A 16,671-nucleotide genomic window follows, 5' to 3' on the forward strand; every position below is an offset into this window, starting at 1 on the left:
TCTGCACCGGTCCATGATTGAGTCTGATCATTTATTGCATTTTGCTCTACGCTGCCACTATGTTCTTTCTTGTGCTCCAGACCTTTCCATCCTTCAATAGGTTTTCTCTAATACTTCTATTAGCACCACTGTAAAAAACAACTCGTTGTTGGACCGGATCCTCTATGTCAAACTGGAACTTTTCAGGAAATAAACTACTTAATGTAAACTTGTTTGGTGAATGTTGCATACTTTAAAACACTTTTTAACTTGGTATATACAAGTATACCCATATTATTCATACTCCTGGCTAATTTAGATTTAAACTAATCTTTAAACTTAATTAAAAGATTATATTACTTCCAGTCAGAAGAACTATTAAAGATTTTTAAGTGGCCTGGTGACGGTCCTGATTTGAATCTGAAACAACCTGTTGATGGGGTTGAAAGATTAGGGTAATGGCAAGGAGATCTATTCTCCTCAAAGACTGATCTCCCCACCAGAGTCAAATCCCAGTGGAAACATGCATAAAGCTTTTTGGCAGTGAAGGAGGCATTTGACTGCTGTAATGCCAATAAAGATTTTTCCATTGATTAAGGCCAAGGGTATAAATCATTTTCAACATGTACTCATACTCTTCATCTTCTGCTTCATCTGGGACCGGGTCGCAGGGGCAGCAGACTCGGGGACACCCAGGCATCCCTCTCTCAGACACCAGCTCCTCCGGGAGAAGCCCAAGGCATTCCCAGGCCAGCCGAGAGACATAGTCCCTCCAGCGTGTCCTGGGCCGTCTCCTGGGCCTCCTGGTGGGACATGCCTGGAACACCTCCTGAGGAAGGCGTCCAGGAGGGATCCAGTATAGATGCCCGAGCCACCTTAACTGGCTCCTCTTGATGTGGAGGAGCAGCAACTCTACTCTGAGCTCCTCCCGGATGGCTGACCGCCTCCCCCTATCTCTAAGGGAGTACCCGGCCACCCTATGGAGGAAGGTCATTTCAACCACTTTATATCTGGGATCTCGTTCTTTTGGTAATGACCCAAAGTTCATGGCCATAGGTGAGGGTAGGAACGTAGACCGACCGGTAAATCTCTTCACCACAACGGACCGGCACAGTGTCCCCATTACTGGAGCAGCCGCACCGATCCGTCTGTCGATCTCCCGCTCCATTCTTCCTCACTTGTGAACAAGACCCCGAGATACTTGAACTCCTCCACTTGAGGCAGGAACTCCCCTCCAACCTGAAGAGGACAAGCCACCCTTTTCCGGTCGAGAACCATGGCCTCGGACTTGGAGGAGCTGATCCTCATCCCAGCCGCTTCACATTCGGCTGCGAACCGCCACAGCGCATGCTGTAGGTCTTGGCTAGAGGGGGCCAGCAGGACCACGTCATCCGCAAAAAGAAGAGACGAAATCCACTGGTCCCCAAACCAGACCCCCTCCGGCCCTTGGCTGCGTCTAGAAATCCTGTCCATAAAAGTTATGAACAGGACCGGTGACAAAGGGCAGCCCTGCCGGAGTCCAACATGCACTGGGAACAGGTCCAACTTAGTGCCGGCAATGCGGACCAAACTCCTGCTCCGCATGTGCAGAAATTGGATGGCCCCTAATAAAGGGCCCCTGACTCCATACTCCTGGGACACCCCCACAGGGCACCATGAGGGACACAGTCGAATGCCTTCTCCAGGTCCACAAAACACATGTGGACCGGTTGGGCAAACTCCTATGAAGCCTCGAGTACCCTGCAGAAGGTGTAGAGTTGGTCCAGTGTTTTACGGCAGCGATGTAAACCAAACTGCACCTCCTGAAGCCGAGGTCCGACTATCGGCTAGACTCTCCTCTCCAATACCCTTACAAAGGAGGCTGAGGAGTTTGATCCGCCTATAGTTGGAACACACCCTCTGGTCACCCTTCTTATGAAGGGGTACCACCACCCTGGTCTGCCAGGCAAGAGGCACTGTCCCCGACCGCCGCGTAATGTTGAAGAGGTGTGTCAACTATGACAGCCCCACAACATTCAGAGACTTGAGGTACTCAGGGTGGATCTCCTCCACCCCTGAAGCCCTGTCCCCATGGAGTTTTTTAACCCCCAACCAACTCTGTGACTTCAGCCTAAATGATGAAAGAGTCCAACCCCGAGTCCCCAGCCTCTGTTTCCACCAGGGAATGTGTGACAGCAGGATTGAGGAGATCCTTGAAGTACTCCTTCCACTGCCCGATAATGTCTCCAGTCGATGTCAGCAGCTCCCCACCCCCACTATAAACAGTGTTGGTGAAGCACTGCTTCCCCCTCCTGAGGCGCCGGACGGTTTGCCAGAATCGTTTTGAGGCCAACTGGTAGTCCTTCTCTTTGGCCTCACTAAACTCCTCCCAGGCCCGAGTTTTTGCCTCTGCCACAATCCAGGCCGCAGCAGGCTTGTCCTCACTGTATCCATCAGCTGCCTCAGGAGTCCCCCAAGCCAACCACAACCGATAGGACTCCTTCAGTTTGACAGCATCCCTTACTGCCGGTGTCCACCACTGGGTTCGGGGATTGCCGCCGCGACAGGCACGGCAGATCTTACGGCCACAGCTACAGGCCGCAGCATCAACAATAGATGTGGAGAACATGGTCCACTCGGACTCTATGTCTCCAACATCCCCCGGAATCTGGTCAAAGTTCTCCCGGAGTTGGGAGTTGAACACATCTCTGGCTGAGGGCTGGGCCAGACGTTCCCAGCAGAGCCTCACTATGCGCTTCGGCCTGCCAAGTCTGTCCAGCTTTCTCCTCTTTCAGCGGATCCAACCCACCGCCAGCTGGTTATCAGTGGACAGCTCAGCCCCTCTCTTCACCCGAGTGTCCAAAACATGCGGCCGAAGGTCTGAAGACACAACAACAAAGTCAATCATCGACCTCCTGCTTAGGGTGTCCTGGTGCCTAGTGCACCAGAAAACTCGAAGGCATTTTCAACATGCCTTTTTTTATTGCATCAAAACAATATGAAATAGAATTTTTTTTTTTCAAAACTGACATGAAGGGTGACCAGTGTCCACCACTGATTTAAAAAAAAATGCACCTGACATTGAAAGGAATTGTGTTTAAGCAGATGTTGCCAGTGGGGTTGTGCATTATGACCCAACATCTCCAGTTGGGCTCATCGTTGCAGAAAAGGGTGTTGCACAAATCCTGTTTCTCTACATGCAACTTTGCAAACTTTGTCCGTATTTTAGTTAGGATCTTTAAAGTGAAGTTCTGTAAAGTTACCTGTGATAGTTTTCTTAGCTGTAGTAGAAAGATGCCATCACAGTAAGCTTGTTGAGTTACTTAAACTGATAATGTTCATATCAGGGTGATATAATGGTATATTGAGAGTAGCAGTCTAGGATTTTCCAAACCGACCATTCTTATGCTTTTTTTCCCCAGCTGAACGGTATCCCTGTTTCAATGTGGAGTTACCTTAGCTGATCCTGCTAATTGTGTCAATATCCAGAATCAGGAGTTTTTCCAGTTACAGGTAAATCTCCAAAAATTTAAATAATGGGAAAGGTTTGATCAATTTTAGACCCATCTCAGAAAGTGAAACTCATAGATTCATTACACCCTAATCAGCTAATGGACTCAGAACCTGAGCCTCTAACTGTCTAACTGTCAGTCTGGGTCAGTAGGCTACACTATCATGGGGGAGACTGCTGACTGGACAGATGTCCAGATGACAGCCATTGAGACCCTCCACCCAAGGGTCATTGCTAAAAAAGATGGTTCTTCAAAGTGCTGAATCCAAGCATATTTATAGCAGCTGCAGCCTTGAGAGGATTGTCAAGCAAAATCCATTCAGGAATTTGGGGGAGTTTCACAGGGAGTGGACTGAGGCTGGAGTCATCACATCAAGAGCCACTACGCACAGACAAATCCTTTATGGGCTACAAATGTCGCATTCCTCATGTCAAGACACATGAACCAGAGACAACCTCAGTAGCATCTTACTGAGCTAAGGAGAAAAAGAACTGGACTGCTGCTCAGTGGTCCAAAGTCATATTTTCAGATGAAAGTAAATTCTGCATTTCATTTGGTAATCAAGGTCCCAGATTCGGGTGGAAGAGTGGAGAGGCACAGAATCAACGTTGATTAAAGTCCAGTGTAAAGTTTCCACAGTCAGTGATGGTTTGGGGTGCCATGTCATCTGCTGGTGTTGGTCCACTGGGTTTTCTGAAGTACATGATCAATGCAGCCATCTACCAGGAAATTATAGAGCACTTCATTTATGGAGATGGTGATTCCATTTTTCTATCAAGACTTGTTTCCTTCCACACTGCCAGAGGTACCAACACCCGCTTCATTGTCCATGGTGTTACCGTGCCTGATTGGCCAGGAAACTCTCCTGACCTGAACCCCTTAGAGAATCTATGGAAAATTGTAAAGAGGAAGATGAAAAACACCAGAACCTACAATGTAGATGACCTGATTGTGCCATCAAAGCAACCTGGGCTTCCATTACACCTCAGCAGAACCAGAAGCTGATCACCTCCATGCCACACTGCATTGATGCAGTAATTCATGGAAAAGGAGGCCAGACCGAGTACTGGGTGCACAGAAATTAACATACTTCCTAGAAGCCTGACATTTCTGGTTAAAATATCCTTTTATATTTATCTTATGTAATATACCAAGACACTTTAGGTTTTCACGATCTGTAAGCAATATTATTAATTTTAAGAAATAAAGGCTTGAAATATTTAACTCTATGTGTAAATGACAACTTAATGCAGTAAATGAGTTTTACTCTCTGAAATAAGTGTAAACTTTTTTTGTAAACGTTTATACAATATTAAAACTTCTGAGATGCACCTAATAATGATGTACTTATAATACTCTAAAGAGAAGTGCTCAGCCCTCACATGCCACTAGTGACAAAACGTAAGGTAACTAATCAGTTTTTTTTTTCTTTTAGCTTTTCATCCTATGAAGCTGCAGTTGAAACTTTGAGTCATAAATAATGGCACTGAATAGATTTCAGGAAAACTTTGCAGCAGTTTGCAGAGAGGAACACATCAGACTACAATGGCCAGATGTCATTTCCAAATACCTTGAGCTGAACTGTCAAATCACTTGACTGTTTAAGGTGGTGACACCTAGAATATGACATGCACTAATATTATCAGTAACGGATATGCACAGAAACCAGAAGGAAAATTTGAAACAGGAATACAAATAGATTTGTGCCGATTAAAGTTAAAGTCAATTCAGATTTATTTATATAGTGCCAATTCACAGCACGTGTTGTCTCAAGGCATTTTACAAAGTCAGTTCTATCGAATCATACAGACGTTCCAAATATGGTACCATTTGTTTCAGCTTTCCCATCCACAGCAGCATCCATCATGGTTTGAGGTTTGCCAGTGGAGTCCAACTCTGGCTCAAATGTGTAAGACTGAAGGAACTAAAATGCTGTAGTGCTGATTCTGTCAAAAGTTGCTCAGCCAACATGGTGTATACAAATAACAGCTGATGTCATGGACCCAAACACGCAAAGCAGAGAACCTTTAAAACATGTTTTGTGAAAGTCCAAATCCATTTTTGTTACATTATTATGTATAGTTGTGGAAAAACATAAATTAGATAGTAGCTTTAAATCTTTCCCACTGTAGAATCCTTATTTATAACGATGGACTTCAAATGCCATAGTTTTACTGAAGGCCTTATGAACCTTCCCAGATTAAGAGGCATCAACAATTGCTTCTCTTTTTTTCTTTTTGCATTGACCTAAATGCAAAAAAACTCCAAGACTTATTTGAAGTAAATAAAATAAGGTTTCTTAAAACAAGCCAAGTTTGAAAATAAATGAACAGCTGATTTTCTGGCTTTTTTAGGATCTGCAGACAAGAGCAAAATGAGTGGAATTCTGGAAGGCAAGAATACAGAGTCTCAGACTGTGGCTCAGATTTGTAGCAAGTATTTTCCCCCTTAGAGTGCTGTTGGCAGAAGGGGCTTTTTGAGGCAGGCAGGTGAGTGCAGGAAGACCTTCAGCCAATTTCCGTGGAGTAAATCATATTTCCAGATAGGCATGGCAGGTTGTGATTTGTTCTTGGCAGGATTGTACAGAGATTTCTCAGAAAGGTGAGGTAGGTCCCAGAGAGCGTTGAGGAACTGCATGCAAACCATAAAGGAGCCAGTTGCTTAAGTTAGGATGTTACCACAAACATGGTTGATCTTCAGGTGATGACAGGATTTCAAGCCAGTCTTCTACTGCTGTGACGATAGTCATTCTTGATCAGATCAGAGGTGTGACTCTCTTAGGACCAATGCGTTTGTCTTTCTGCCCTGGCATTGTTTTTAAAAAGACACATGTGTTCTCCAGATTAGCAAAACTTTGATAATAGTCAACTGCTTTTGATTAGCAGCTCATGCTGCTACTTTTCCACCTAAATCTTATGGAAACTGCCAAGTGTTTCCATTTTGCTTAATCTTTGCTGAATAAACTATGACAGTGTGGAATCCATTGTGTTTATTTTTATAAACTTGAGTTTAGAATTGAAATAATTTTAGAGCCCTGAAAAACTAGATCAACTTTATCATGTCCTGATACACTAAATTGCCAAATGTCTTCACTTATGAACTTAAGTGACATCCCATTCTTAAGCCACAGGGTTTTATATGATGCCAACCCACCCAACTAATTTCAAGTGTTCAAGGAAGCCTTTTTACAAGGTTTAGGAGTGTGTTTATTGGAATTGTAACATTCTTTTAGAAGCGCATTTGTAAGGTAATACACTGATGTTGGGTGAGAAGGTCTGACTCGCAGTTTCTGTTCTAATTCATCAGACGTTTTGTTGAGGTATGATTCATCACTCCAGAGAACATGGCTTAGCTGCAGGTGCCAAGCCATGGAAACCCATATCATGAAGCTACCTATGCCCTCGTCTTTGCTAATCTGAAGCTGACCTCCAACCTCATGAATGTTCGCTATCGATAGCATCACAGGGCCAGTAGACTGGTGTTGACCTCTCCTAACTCTTCTAATGATTTTGATACACACCTTTCATTATTACAAAAATAAATATTACAGCCCCTACCATCACTTCATAGCTTAGACCTGCCTGGCGAGATCTTTGAAAATAACTTGAATAAATCCCCAGAGCACCTGACTGCATTCTGAGCATGCAGGCTGTGTTGTCGTTGCAGCGTTGTTGCCATAGCAGCGACTTGATGCCGTGCCGCTTTGCAGTGATTGCTCTGTGTTGCCTCTCTAAAACGGCGCCTTCTTTTCTCGGTTGAGATGAAAAGAGTGAAAACAAAGAAAAACCACGAATGTCCGCCAGGAACGGGTTACTGGCGGACATTCGGTCCGTTCTTATCTCTCGGTCAGCACCTTATCCCGCTAGACCCCCGTCGCTGTCACACGCAAGCGTGAAATCTGACGTGGTGCCACCGTCCCATTCAGACGCTTCTCGGGACCCTCCCTTAAAACAGTCGTGCGTATGAGCTGGTAGCGAGACAACGGCGCCACCGGAGCCAAGGTTCAACAGCAGCGGCCGGAAGGGAATCAATAGTCAACGCGACCTGGATTGATTTCCTACGGCAATGCGAAGATGGCGAGAGTGCTCCACACCTTACTGTTATTTCTAGTCAGACTTGCGCTGAAAATCAGAGTTTGGGGATACTGGTCGTTAATCTACGGTTATTGTGCTCTCTGCACCACCGCAGCCCTGCTGAAACTTTGCTGGAACATCGTGCTGAGGCCGACAACAACCTTCCAATGGGAGACCCGTGAAACTCCCCCGGCTTGTCTGAATGACACGTCCTTGGGAACTCATTGTTATGTTAGGATCAAGGTAAGACACATACACGCGCGCTGGAACTCATCGTGTTTGAGTCCCTCGCGCAAGTGTGCACATGTTCTCCCACACCTTATTCCGCCGCGTCGTGACGAGCCGGACGGGGCCTGGTTCTGCCAAATCGTGAAGCGTCTCTGTTGTTGTGCTGTTGATTTGGCGGAGCTCAGGTGGTGGTGCTGAAAGAACAGCTCCTCCGCCTCATTGCTCTGCTTGCAGCGAGGCACAGCCTCCAACCAACCACCAACCTACAGAATGTGTCAAAGATTATGTAATTTAGTATGCTGGTCACTAAATCCTCCCTCAAAACAAACACACAGTGAGTAGGAGAGTTTTTACATTTTCTTCTAGTAATCTGCCACAAGTACAAGAGGAACTCGGGATTCAGCTGCAGACTGTCTTTACTGAAGCTTTACGTGTGGTAACATGCTGATCGGGCACTTTGTTGATAATCTGTTGAGCAGTTCTACCCATAGAGATGCTTCATGTTTATTTTGTCAAATAAAATAACGAGCTGTAGTCTATACTCTACGTTTAAGTGAAAATACACATAGCGAAGAGAGGAGAGCAGTAAAATGAAACTACTGGTTATTATACGAAGGTGCATTGATGTGCTCCAGTTTGACTGCTTAAAGTCAACATGTTTTGTCCATCTTTGGTGTCCTGTGACCAGCATGCCTTGTTAGATTTGCATTTTTTTTTTTTAAACGTCAGTCCAGAGAGGATCATTGTCTGGAGGTTTGTCTTTGATGGAAGCGCTGCAACAGAGATTAGGAATGTACATATTCTGATCCTCTGCCTGTTGTGAACAAAACATTTTTGCAAGCAGTTGAATCTTATAACAGTGTTTATGAGCTGCATTTATGCAATGCATTCACACCTCTCAAATTAGTTTATGCTTGGTCATGTACAACCACATACTGTAATGTATTTTATTGGGACTTTGTGTAACATGCAAGTAGTGCAGATTTGTCAACGACAGTTGAACACAAATTCTCAATTGGATTTAGGTCTGGAATTAACCTGGAGCATTCTAACACATGAAAATACTTTGATCTTAACCCTTCCATTATATGTCTGGCTGTATGTTTAGGGTCATTGCCCTACTGGAAGGTGAACCTCTGCTTCAGACTTTAGTCTTTGACAGCCCCTTAAAAGCTTTCTTCCAGGTTTGCACTTTATTTACTACCACCCATAGATAGAGGTAAATAAAGGGCAAACCTTTATTTATGGGTAGATATATCTACCCATAAATTCGGAATAGCTTCCTTGTTCCTGCCAAAGAAAGCCACCCACCCAGTACGATGCTGCCATCACCATGTTCAACGGGAGTTGCGTGTTCAGGTTGATTAGGAGTGTTTGTTTTCTGCTACTTGTAGTGTTATACGTCTCAATTTATATCATGTGTCAGGGTGTGACATTTTTGGACTTTGTTTGTGGCTTTGTGTTTGTTTACCTTTTGCTTAGATGTTTCTATTCTGGTTTTTGTATCATGTTTATTAGTTCTTTTTCTCCCTCTACCGCTTCCTAGTGTTTTCCTTCTTAAGTTCCTTTATGGCTGTTTTCTTATTATTTTGCATGGTTTATTATTAGGCCCGAGCAGCAAAGCGCTGCGAAGGCCTATTGTAATCGCTCTGTTTATTATCATTCTGGCGACAAATAAATCGCCTATTTGGCGGCTTTAACATATCCAAAAACTCACCAAACTTTACCCAAAATTGTCCCCCTAGTGAAATTTTAAGTTTTTAATGTCGCCATAAGTGGGCGTGGCCAAACCACTTAGTCACGCCCCCAAACGTGAGATAGCCCGACAGATCTGAAAGTTGGCACACTGCTAGAGCTCCTCAAACCAAGATAAAAAGTCTCTTGGGGGTATGCCCTAAAACGCACAGGAAGTCGGCCATTTTGGGTCAAAGGCCAATTTTTGCCCATTTTTCACTTTTACTCACCTCGAACTTTAACGAACTCCTCCTAGGGATTTTGAGCTATCAGCTTTATATTTGGTCAATGTGGAGTTGAGGCCCGGGGGATTAAAAGTTATCAAAATTGTGACTTTTCGTGTATGTTGAAGGGGCGTGGCCGGGGCATGAACTTGGCGTTCACGCCGAAAGTGAAAAATTGCAATAACTTTACCAAAAAAATTACAAATCACACCAAAGTTGGTATGAAAGACGACCTTCGGGTTCCCGACGATCCTATGGGGTCATATGCTGACATCATCAAAGCCACGCCCCCTCAGAACCGGAAGTCCCTTTTTTCAATTGGAAAGGTGCCTCTATGACCCTCTTGACCCAATCCACTTGAAAGTGTGTCAGAAGACAGATAACTAGTGCTTCGTTTGAAGCACAGTGACTTTTCATAAAAGGGCGTGGCCGTGGTGGCGCGGCGAAGTTGGATGTCACGCCATGGCCATACGTTTGGCTTTAATCTCCACATACATCATCTGATCTGCACCAAATTCCATGTGATTGAACCTACTCCAGTCCCCAACAGAGATCTGATGACATATTCGGTGGACGTGGCCTAATTCATACACAGCGCCCCCTAGAAAATTTTAAAAAATCAGCCCCAAGCCATGCTTTGACCGAGGATTCTGAAATTTGGTACACATATGTAACTTCTCAGGACCTACAAAAAAGTCTATTGGAGCATTGGTCCAGCCCCCACAGGAAGTCGGCCATTTTGGATTGAAGTTGCCATTTTTACCGTTTTGGGCATTTCTAGCCCGCATATCTGAGCGAACTCATCGTACAGCTTTTGACTTACACACTTGAAAATCACTCAGTATACTCTTAAGGGATGGGGGATCAAAAGTTATCAAAAGCTTTTTGATACACGATAGCGTGTGGGCGTGGCCATGACTCAAAATATGACTTGTCACCATAAAAGACAAAATTGATATAGCTCCTACAAGGAAAGTCACAGACACATGCAACTTTTTTGGGATTGATCTGCCTCTATGCTTGAACAATATTCACTGGTCAGATGCTGACATCATCAAAGATCACGTTTTCCTTTACAGAGTCAATGTTTGATGTTCTTTACCTAATCAACGTGAAACTGTCCCAAGTAACAGATAACATGATGGTCTTAGACAGTCGCCAGTACTGACTGTTTTAGTTGGAGGGTGTTAATATGATGGCGTGGCGAATTCTGATATCACGCCACAGCCATAAGTTTGGCTCTAAATTTCACATGGATTATCTGATTCACTCCAAAATAAATATGGCTGATATTTCTCAGTCCCCAAACACCTCAATTGGATTACATTGGAATTTGGATCAACAGCACCCCCTAGGACACTTCAAGGGCTATATCTCCCTCATACATCATCAGATCCACTTGAAATGTAGTATACATGATCATGACTTAATGATGGACATGTTGACACAGTCAATTGATGATGTTGTTTTAGCCCCACCCACAAACAAACAAGTGAGTGCAGCTTCCATCTGGAAGGTCCGATTTACTCCAAATTTTGAATGCTTTTTGCCAGACTCAAACTCTGCATGACCGAAGATCATTTGACATTTTGCCCACAGTGCCACCTACTGGCGACGCGTTGAAGTGAAGCGGTGTCATCGTGTGTGGCGTGGCGTGTAGGAGGCAATGCCAGGGTCCCGCGGTGGCTGCACAGGCCAAGCGGCGCTTGGCTGCGAGGGCCGCACAATGCTGCTTGCAGCTTTAATTATTATTATTATTGTAATTATAGTTCTTTGTCTTTAGATTCTCTAGTTTAATTTCTCTTTTATCCTTGTGTTTATTTCTGTTTTAGTATTTGTTCCTTTGCATTCTTGTTAGTTTATTTTCTGTTTCCTTTCCAGTCAGTATTGTTAGTTTACTTTTGTACTTAGGGTTTCTTTAGTCAGATTTCTGGTTATGGTGTTCTTTTGTTCCCTCTAGTTTTTCCGTTTACTTTAGTTAATTTTCTTTCTAGGTTCTTATGTTTCTTTGGTTATTTATCTTTGTCCTTCCTTTAGTTCTGGTTCCCTGATTCTTGTTTATGCAGTACTTACTTATGGTTTTGTGTTATAGTCAGTTCTCTTTAGGTTATGTCTTATGTCCCCTTTGTTTTCTAGGTTGGTCTCCTTAACCACTATTCATACTCCCTCAGTTCTCTGCAGCCTGGTTCACACCTGTTCTCCATACTCTTCTGATTACCTACCTCTGTGTCTCATTAGTTCATACCTCACTTCGGTCTGTTCATAAGCTCTCTGGTTTTGTTTGTTCCTCGCTGGTTCCTCCGTTACAACTCCGTTCTCAACACCGTTCACCTACCCTTGCCTAAGTACTTTGACTACTATGTTCCTGCAGTTACAACTTTGTAAGTTTTCGGAATATTTGTACCTGCAGTGATTTGCTACACTTGGAAAACTTTTTGATTGTTCTTAAAATAATAAGAAAGCTCCTTTAAACATGCTGCTGCCTAGCTCTTGTCTGTGCTTTGGTCCAGCTGAACCCCAGAATGCGACACCATGGTTTTTAAGTTATGTTTTAAAACCACAAAAACATCCATTGTACAGTTTGACATGGCCACTACACACTAAACAATGAATGCTTAGGAGGAATAGTTACATTAACTTTTTCACTCAAAGAGGCATTGACAGGTGGATCAGTGACACGGATGATCAAAAGGTGGAGTTTCTGACTGGCCAGTGACCACTCTTTCTTCTTAGACCTACAACAAGCATTATGAAATAAAGCAAGGCACCAAAGGTTAAAGTGGATGTAAAATCCTTAAGGGTAACCGTCAGACACGTTTGACTGGTAAATGTTTTTGTGCAAAGACATGATGCAACCATAAGGAGCTGCTTTCAGATGTAAATCAGAATCAGCTTTATTGCCAAGTTTGTACAGACAAACAAGGAATTTGACTCCGGTACACAATCATAAAAACCAAGTTGTACAAAAATGTTCAATAAGAGTTGGATTATGATGACCTTCTGTGTTGTAGACTGGTGTGTGTGTGTGTGTGTGTGTGTACAAAGCTTTAACATTAGCTGATTCTTGTTTTTACATTTCAGTTGCTATAAATCATGAATGCACAAGTGCTGAGCAAGTATATTGTTGGTGATAAGGTTGTCAGCCCAGTCTTTATTTGTGTGCCTTTCCTTTTTGCAGGAGTCTGGCCTTCGATTTCACTACGTTGCTGCTGGGGAGAGAGGAAAGCCCCTCATGCTGTTTTTGCATGGCTTCCCTGAGTTCTGGTAAGTCAAAGGGGGGAAAAACCCACGTATGGCGAATCTGGGCTCTGATGCAATAGAGTCAGTAAGATTATTTTTATGCAGTTGCTCTGTATTTTGTGTAGCCGTCGCCTCTCTAAAACTTCCCCTGACTATAGAATTTCTTCACTGTAAGGTTGCTGCAGGTCTGGTAAATATCTGTGCTCTGATTCTAAGACTGTGAGCAGACATCCATACTGGCCTTATTCACAGACATAGTTTATATTCACAGACATAGTTTATATTTGGCATGTGGGTTTCAAAACATTTAATATCTCCTTATTCTGAAATGGAAAAGAAAGATGTTGAGCTGTGTACCCTGGACTGGGGCCAATAAGCTATAAGCCTGTCCATATCTGTAGGACGTTATGTAGGCTGAGGCTCAGAAAAGGGTTCATTTAACAGTAGACAGGAGCTGTTTCTGCTTCACTCTCCATTTTACTAATTGGAATCATGAACTGAGCTGAAGGTGGTCAGAAAGACTTGCACTGAAAATAGAGTGGGATATGCAGTGCCCTGAAGAAGTATTCATAACCATTGAACTTTTTCACATTTTGTCACATTAAAGTTCAAGCTTCATTGAATTTTAATAGTATTTTATGAGGGAGACCAACACAAAGTAGAGTACAGTGGGAGGAAAAGGATTAAAAATTAAAACATGTCCCATGCCCTCCTGAGCCAATATTTCTTCACACTTCACTGCAGTTACAGCAGCAAATGTCTTGGGCTATTTTGCCCATTCCTCATCGCAAAATAGCTGACGATCAGTCAGATGAGACAGAGAGCAGAACAGGATTTTAAGTCATTCCACAAATTCTTAAATTGATTCTGGGCTGAACTTTGGCTGGGCCAATCTAATACATAAAAATGATTTGATCTGAACCATTCTGTGTTTAGCTCCATCTTCCCATCGGCTCTGTCCAACTTTTTCTGGCCCCACAGCATGATGGAGCCACCGCCATTTTTTACAATGAGAATGGTGTGTTCAGGGTGACATGTAGTGTTAGTACCTGTCACATAAAAGTTTAGTTTTTCACTCATTTGACTGATTACCTTTTTTTTTCTGAGCTGGGAGGGAGCAGTCTATGGCCATACTACAATATAGTCTTCATCAGAGAAGGAAGCAGACCTACCATTGGAGTCCTTAACTTACCGGAAGACATTTTTGTCACTGAATCTAAATATTTATCTCTTGATTAATTGATCACATATTTATAAAACATGTAAAACCTCTGGAAAATAAAAATTCTCTATTATATTTAATAAATAATTGTCAAACAAATTTTATTGGCACATTAGTTTTAATTTGCATTGTGACTCATTGGAAATCCATAAACGTAATGTGTGGACCGTGCAGAAACCCTGACAGGATTAAAATGTTGTTGCTGACTGTAAGCCTGTGTTCCTCAGGTTCTCCTGGCGCTACCAGCTGCGAGAGTTTAAGAGTGAGTTCCGTGTGGTGGCCATCGACATGCGCGGCTACGGGGAATCTGACCTCCCGCTCTCCACTGAGAGTTACCACCTTGATTACCTGGTCACCGACGTAAAGGACATTGTGGAGTACCTGGGTAAGAAGTGTGTTTCTGCCATCTTTATATAATCCAGTGCGCTGGAGTGTGTTGTGACCGTGTCTCAGGTAAAAAATAAACTTGTTTATCAGTTCTAATCTTTGGACAGGCCTGCAGCACAGCATGACAAACTTCCTGTGAGTCAGATAGAGGCCCAGCAGTCTGCTCTCACTACCCTAACACGAGCAGGGGGCAAGCTTGAGGCTGTCCTCTCACACAAGCATTATCTGACAATTATCTGACCAGAACAGCTGTTGTTATGCCTTTATTCTTCAAATTGATGCAGTTTTCTAGGCGACAGTGGCTCAGTAGGAAGAGTAGTTGTCTTGCAATCAGAAGGTTGTGGGTTCGATTCCAGCTTCCTCCTGCCATATGTTGATGTGCCCCTGGGCAAGGCACTTAACCTCAAGTTGCCTACCGATCTGCGTATTAATGTGTGAGCGTTAGTGAATGCGATTGGGTGAATGTGGCTCTAGTGTAAAGCGCTTTGAGCGGTCTGTATGACTGGAAAAGCATTATATAAGTTCAGTCCATTTTCCTATTCTAGCTCATTTTTTAAGGTTCTATATATATTAAGCACTAAAATGTCAGGGAAGATTTAGGTTCACAGTTGTCACTTCATACCCAAATGTGTTAAAGTGGATTCTTTGCTGCAATTACAAGAAAACTGATCTAATTCGAATGGTCGCTTTATGATTTTCCTGCAGTTGCCTTTACTTGTTCATTAGCATGAAGATTGTCTGTACTGAAAAGAACGAAGCCAAAGGCGCTTTGCAGCACATTAGATGTGCCCTCGTGTGGTTGGTCTTATTTTAGATCAAAGCAATAAACCCATTATAGCAACTATTTAACCAATTAAAGAAGCACAAACTGTACATCAACATCCAGCACTGACATATTTTTTTCATTTTAAACACATGTTTATAAGAACCCTTAGCCAGCACACATACTAGTACAACACTAAACTACAGAAGACTTTGCCTGGGCTTTAAGAGAGAGTCTCCCAGTTTGTCCACCAATTGTAAGGCTAATGGGCGTTTAGGTTGCTGTGAGCAAATTAAAGCTTTCTCATTTAAATCAGTCACAGGCAGCTGAAAATAAAGCTGACTACAGACGCTGACAGCCACAATAGGTTAGTGGTGACAACAACATTGTGCTGATAACTTAGCCTAAACCAGCTCAGTTATGGTTGAGGTGCAAACACATCCTCCATTTCTGCTACCTGTATGACCCCATCTCTTTTCCAATGGCTATAATCAGTCTGACAGAGAGAAGTACCCCCAATCCTTGTGGTTTTTAGAATAACAATGGCCACCAGTGGGTTCTAGATGGACAAACATTATGAGTTTATTATTTTACTTAGTACCCCTACACATAGGCCATTCTAAAATGACCAAACTCTAACACTCAGTAGTTTATTCTAACCTCCCCAACAACCCTACACCATTCCTTTGTGAAGTGCCTTGAGACGACATGTGTTGTGAATTGGTGCCTTATAAATAAAAACTGACTGAACTGAATAAGTTAATTTATTGGTTCTATAATGTAGTTCATGCTTGAAGCAATGATTAATTTTTACCTTACAGAGTAAGCCAATAGTGTAGTTTTAAATGAGAAACCATAAATCTATTCATTTAAATCTAGAATGCAGCAGCTGTGAAATGTATTGTCATTTTGCTTGTCAATCTGAGCCACATGAAGAAAACACTCAGAGAGAAAATTAAGTTTGACGTGTTTATTTGTTCACAGGCCCAATGGAGGTGGGATCTGGGACAGGAACCTCTCGGCTGCTTGGAAGGGTAACAGGTAAGTAGAGGATGATGACAATGGGGATTTTGCGGTGTGAGGTATCTTACAGTTTGTTGCAGGTGCTGGTTCGCCGGAGGGGAGTTATTCTGGGTCTGGTAAGTTTGGTAAGCCTGGTCACTTTGATAACTGATCCTTTCCACAGATCAGAACTTTGATTCATTGTTTCCTTACTGATTTGGTCCAGTGGTGCCGCTCGCTGGAGGGTGGACAGGTTTTGCTTGGAAAAGCTGAGGTTATGGAGTCCAACGGCTGCCAGCAAAGCCTGACTGGAAATCTTGGCAACGGA

The 16,671-nt window shown here is 43.2% G+C and overlaps 1 protein-coding gene across 1 annotated transcript in view; it reads left to right on the forward strand.

Moving 5' to 3' along the window:
• Positions 1-7,109: 7,109 nt before the first annotated feature.
• ephx4 (epoxide hydrolase 4) overlaps positions 7,110-16,671 on the forward strand; it is a 35,774-nt gene continuing 26,212 nt past the window's right edge. The window contains exons 1-3 of the mRNA XM_047375632.1: positions 7,110-7,786; positions 12,908-12,993; positions 14,419-14,576. Coding sequence (XP_047231588.1) covers positions 7,544-7,786; positions 12,908-12,993; positions 14,419-14,576 — 487 coding nt within the window. The 5' untranslated portion in view covers positions 7,110-7,543. The remainder of the gene's footprint in view (positions 7,787-12,907; positions 12,994-14,418; positions 14,577-16,671) is intronic.

Source organism: Girardinichthys multiradiatus, chromosome 9 (genome assembly GCF_021462225.1).
Source record: "Girardinichthys multiradiatus isolate DD_20200921_A chromosome 9, DD_fGirMul_XY1, whole genome shotgun sequence".
NCBI classification, from domain to species: domain Eukaryota; kingdom Metazoa; phylum Chordata; class Actinopteri; order Cyprinodontiformes; family Goodeidae; genus Girardinichthys; species Girardinichthys multiradiatus.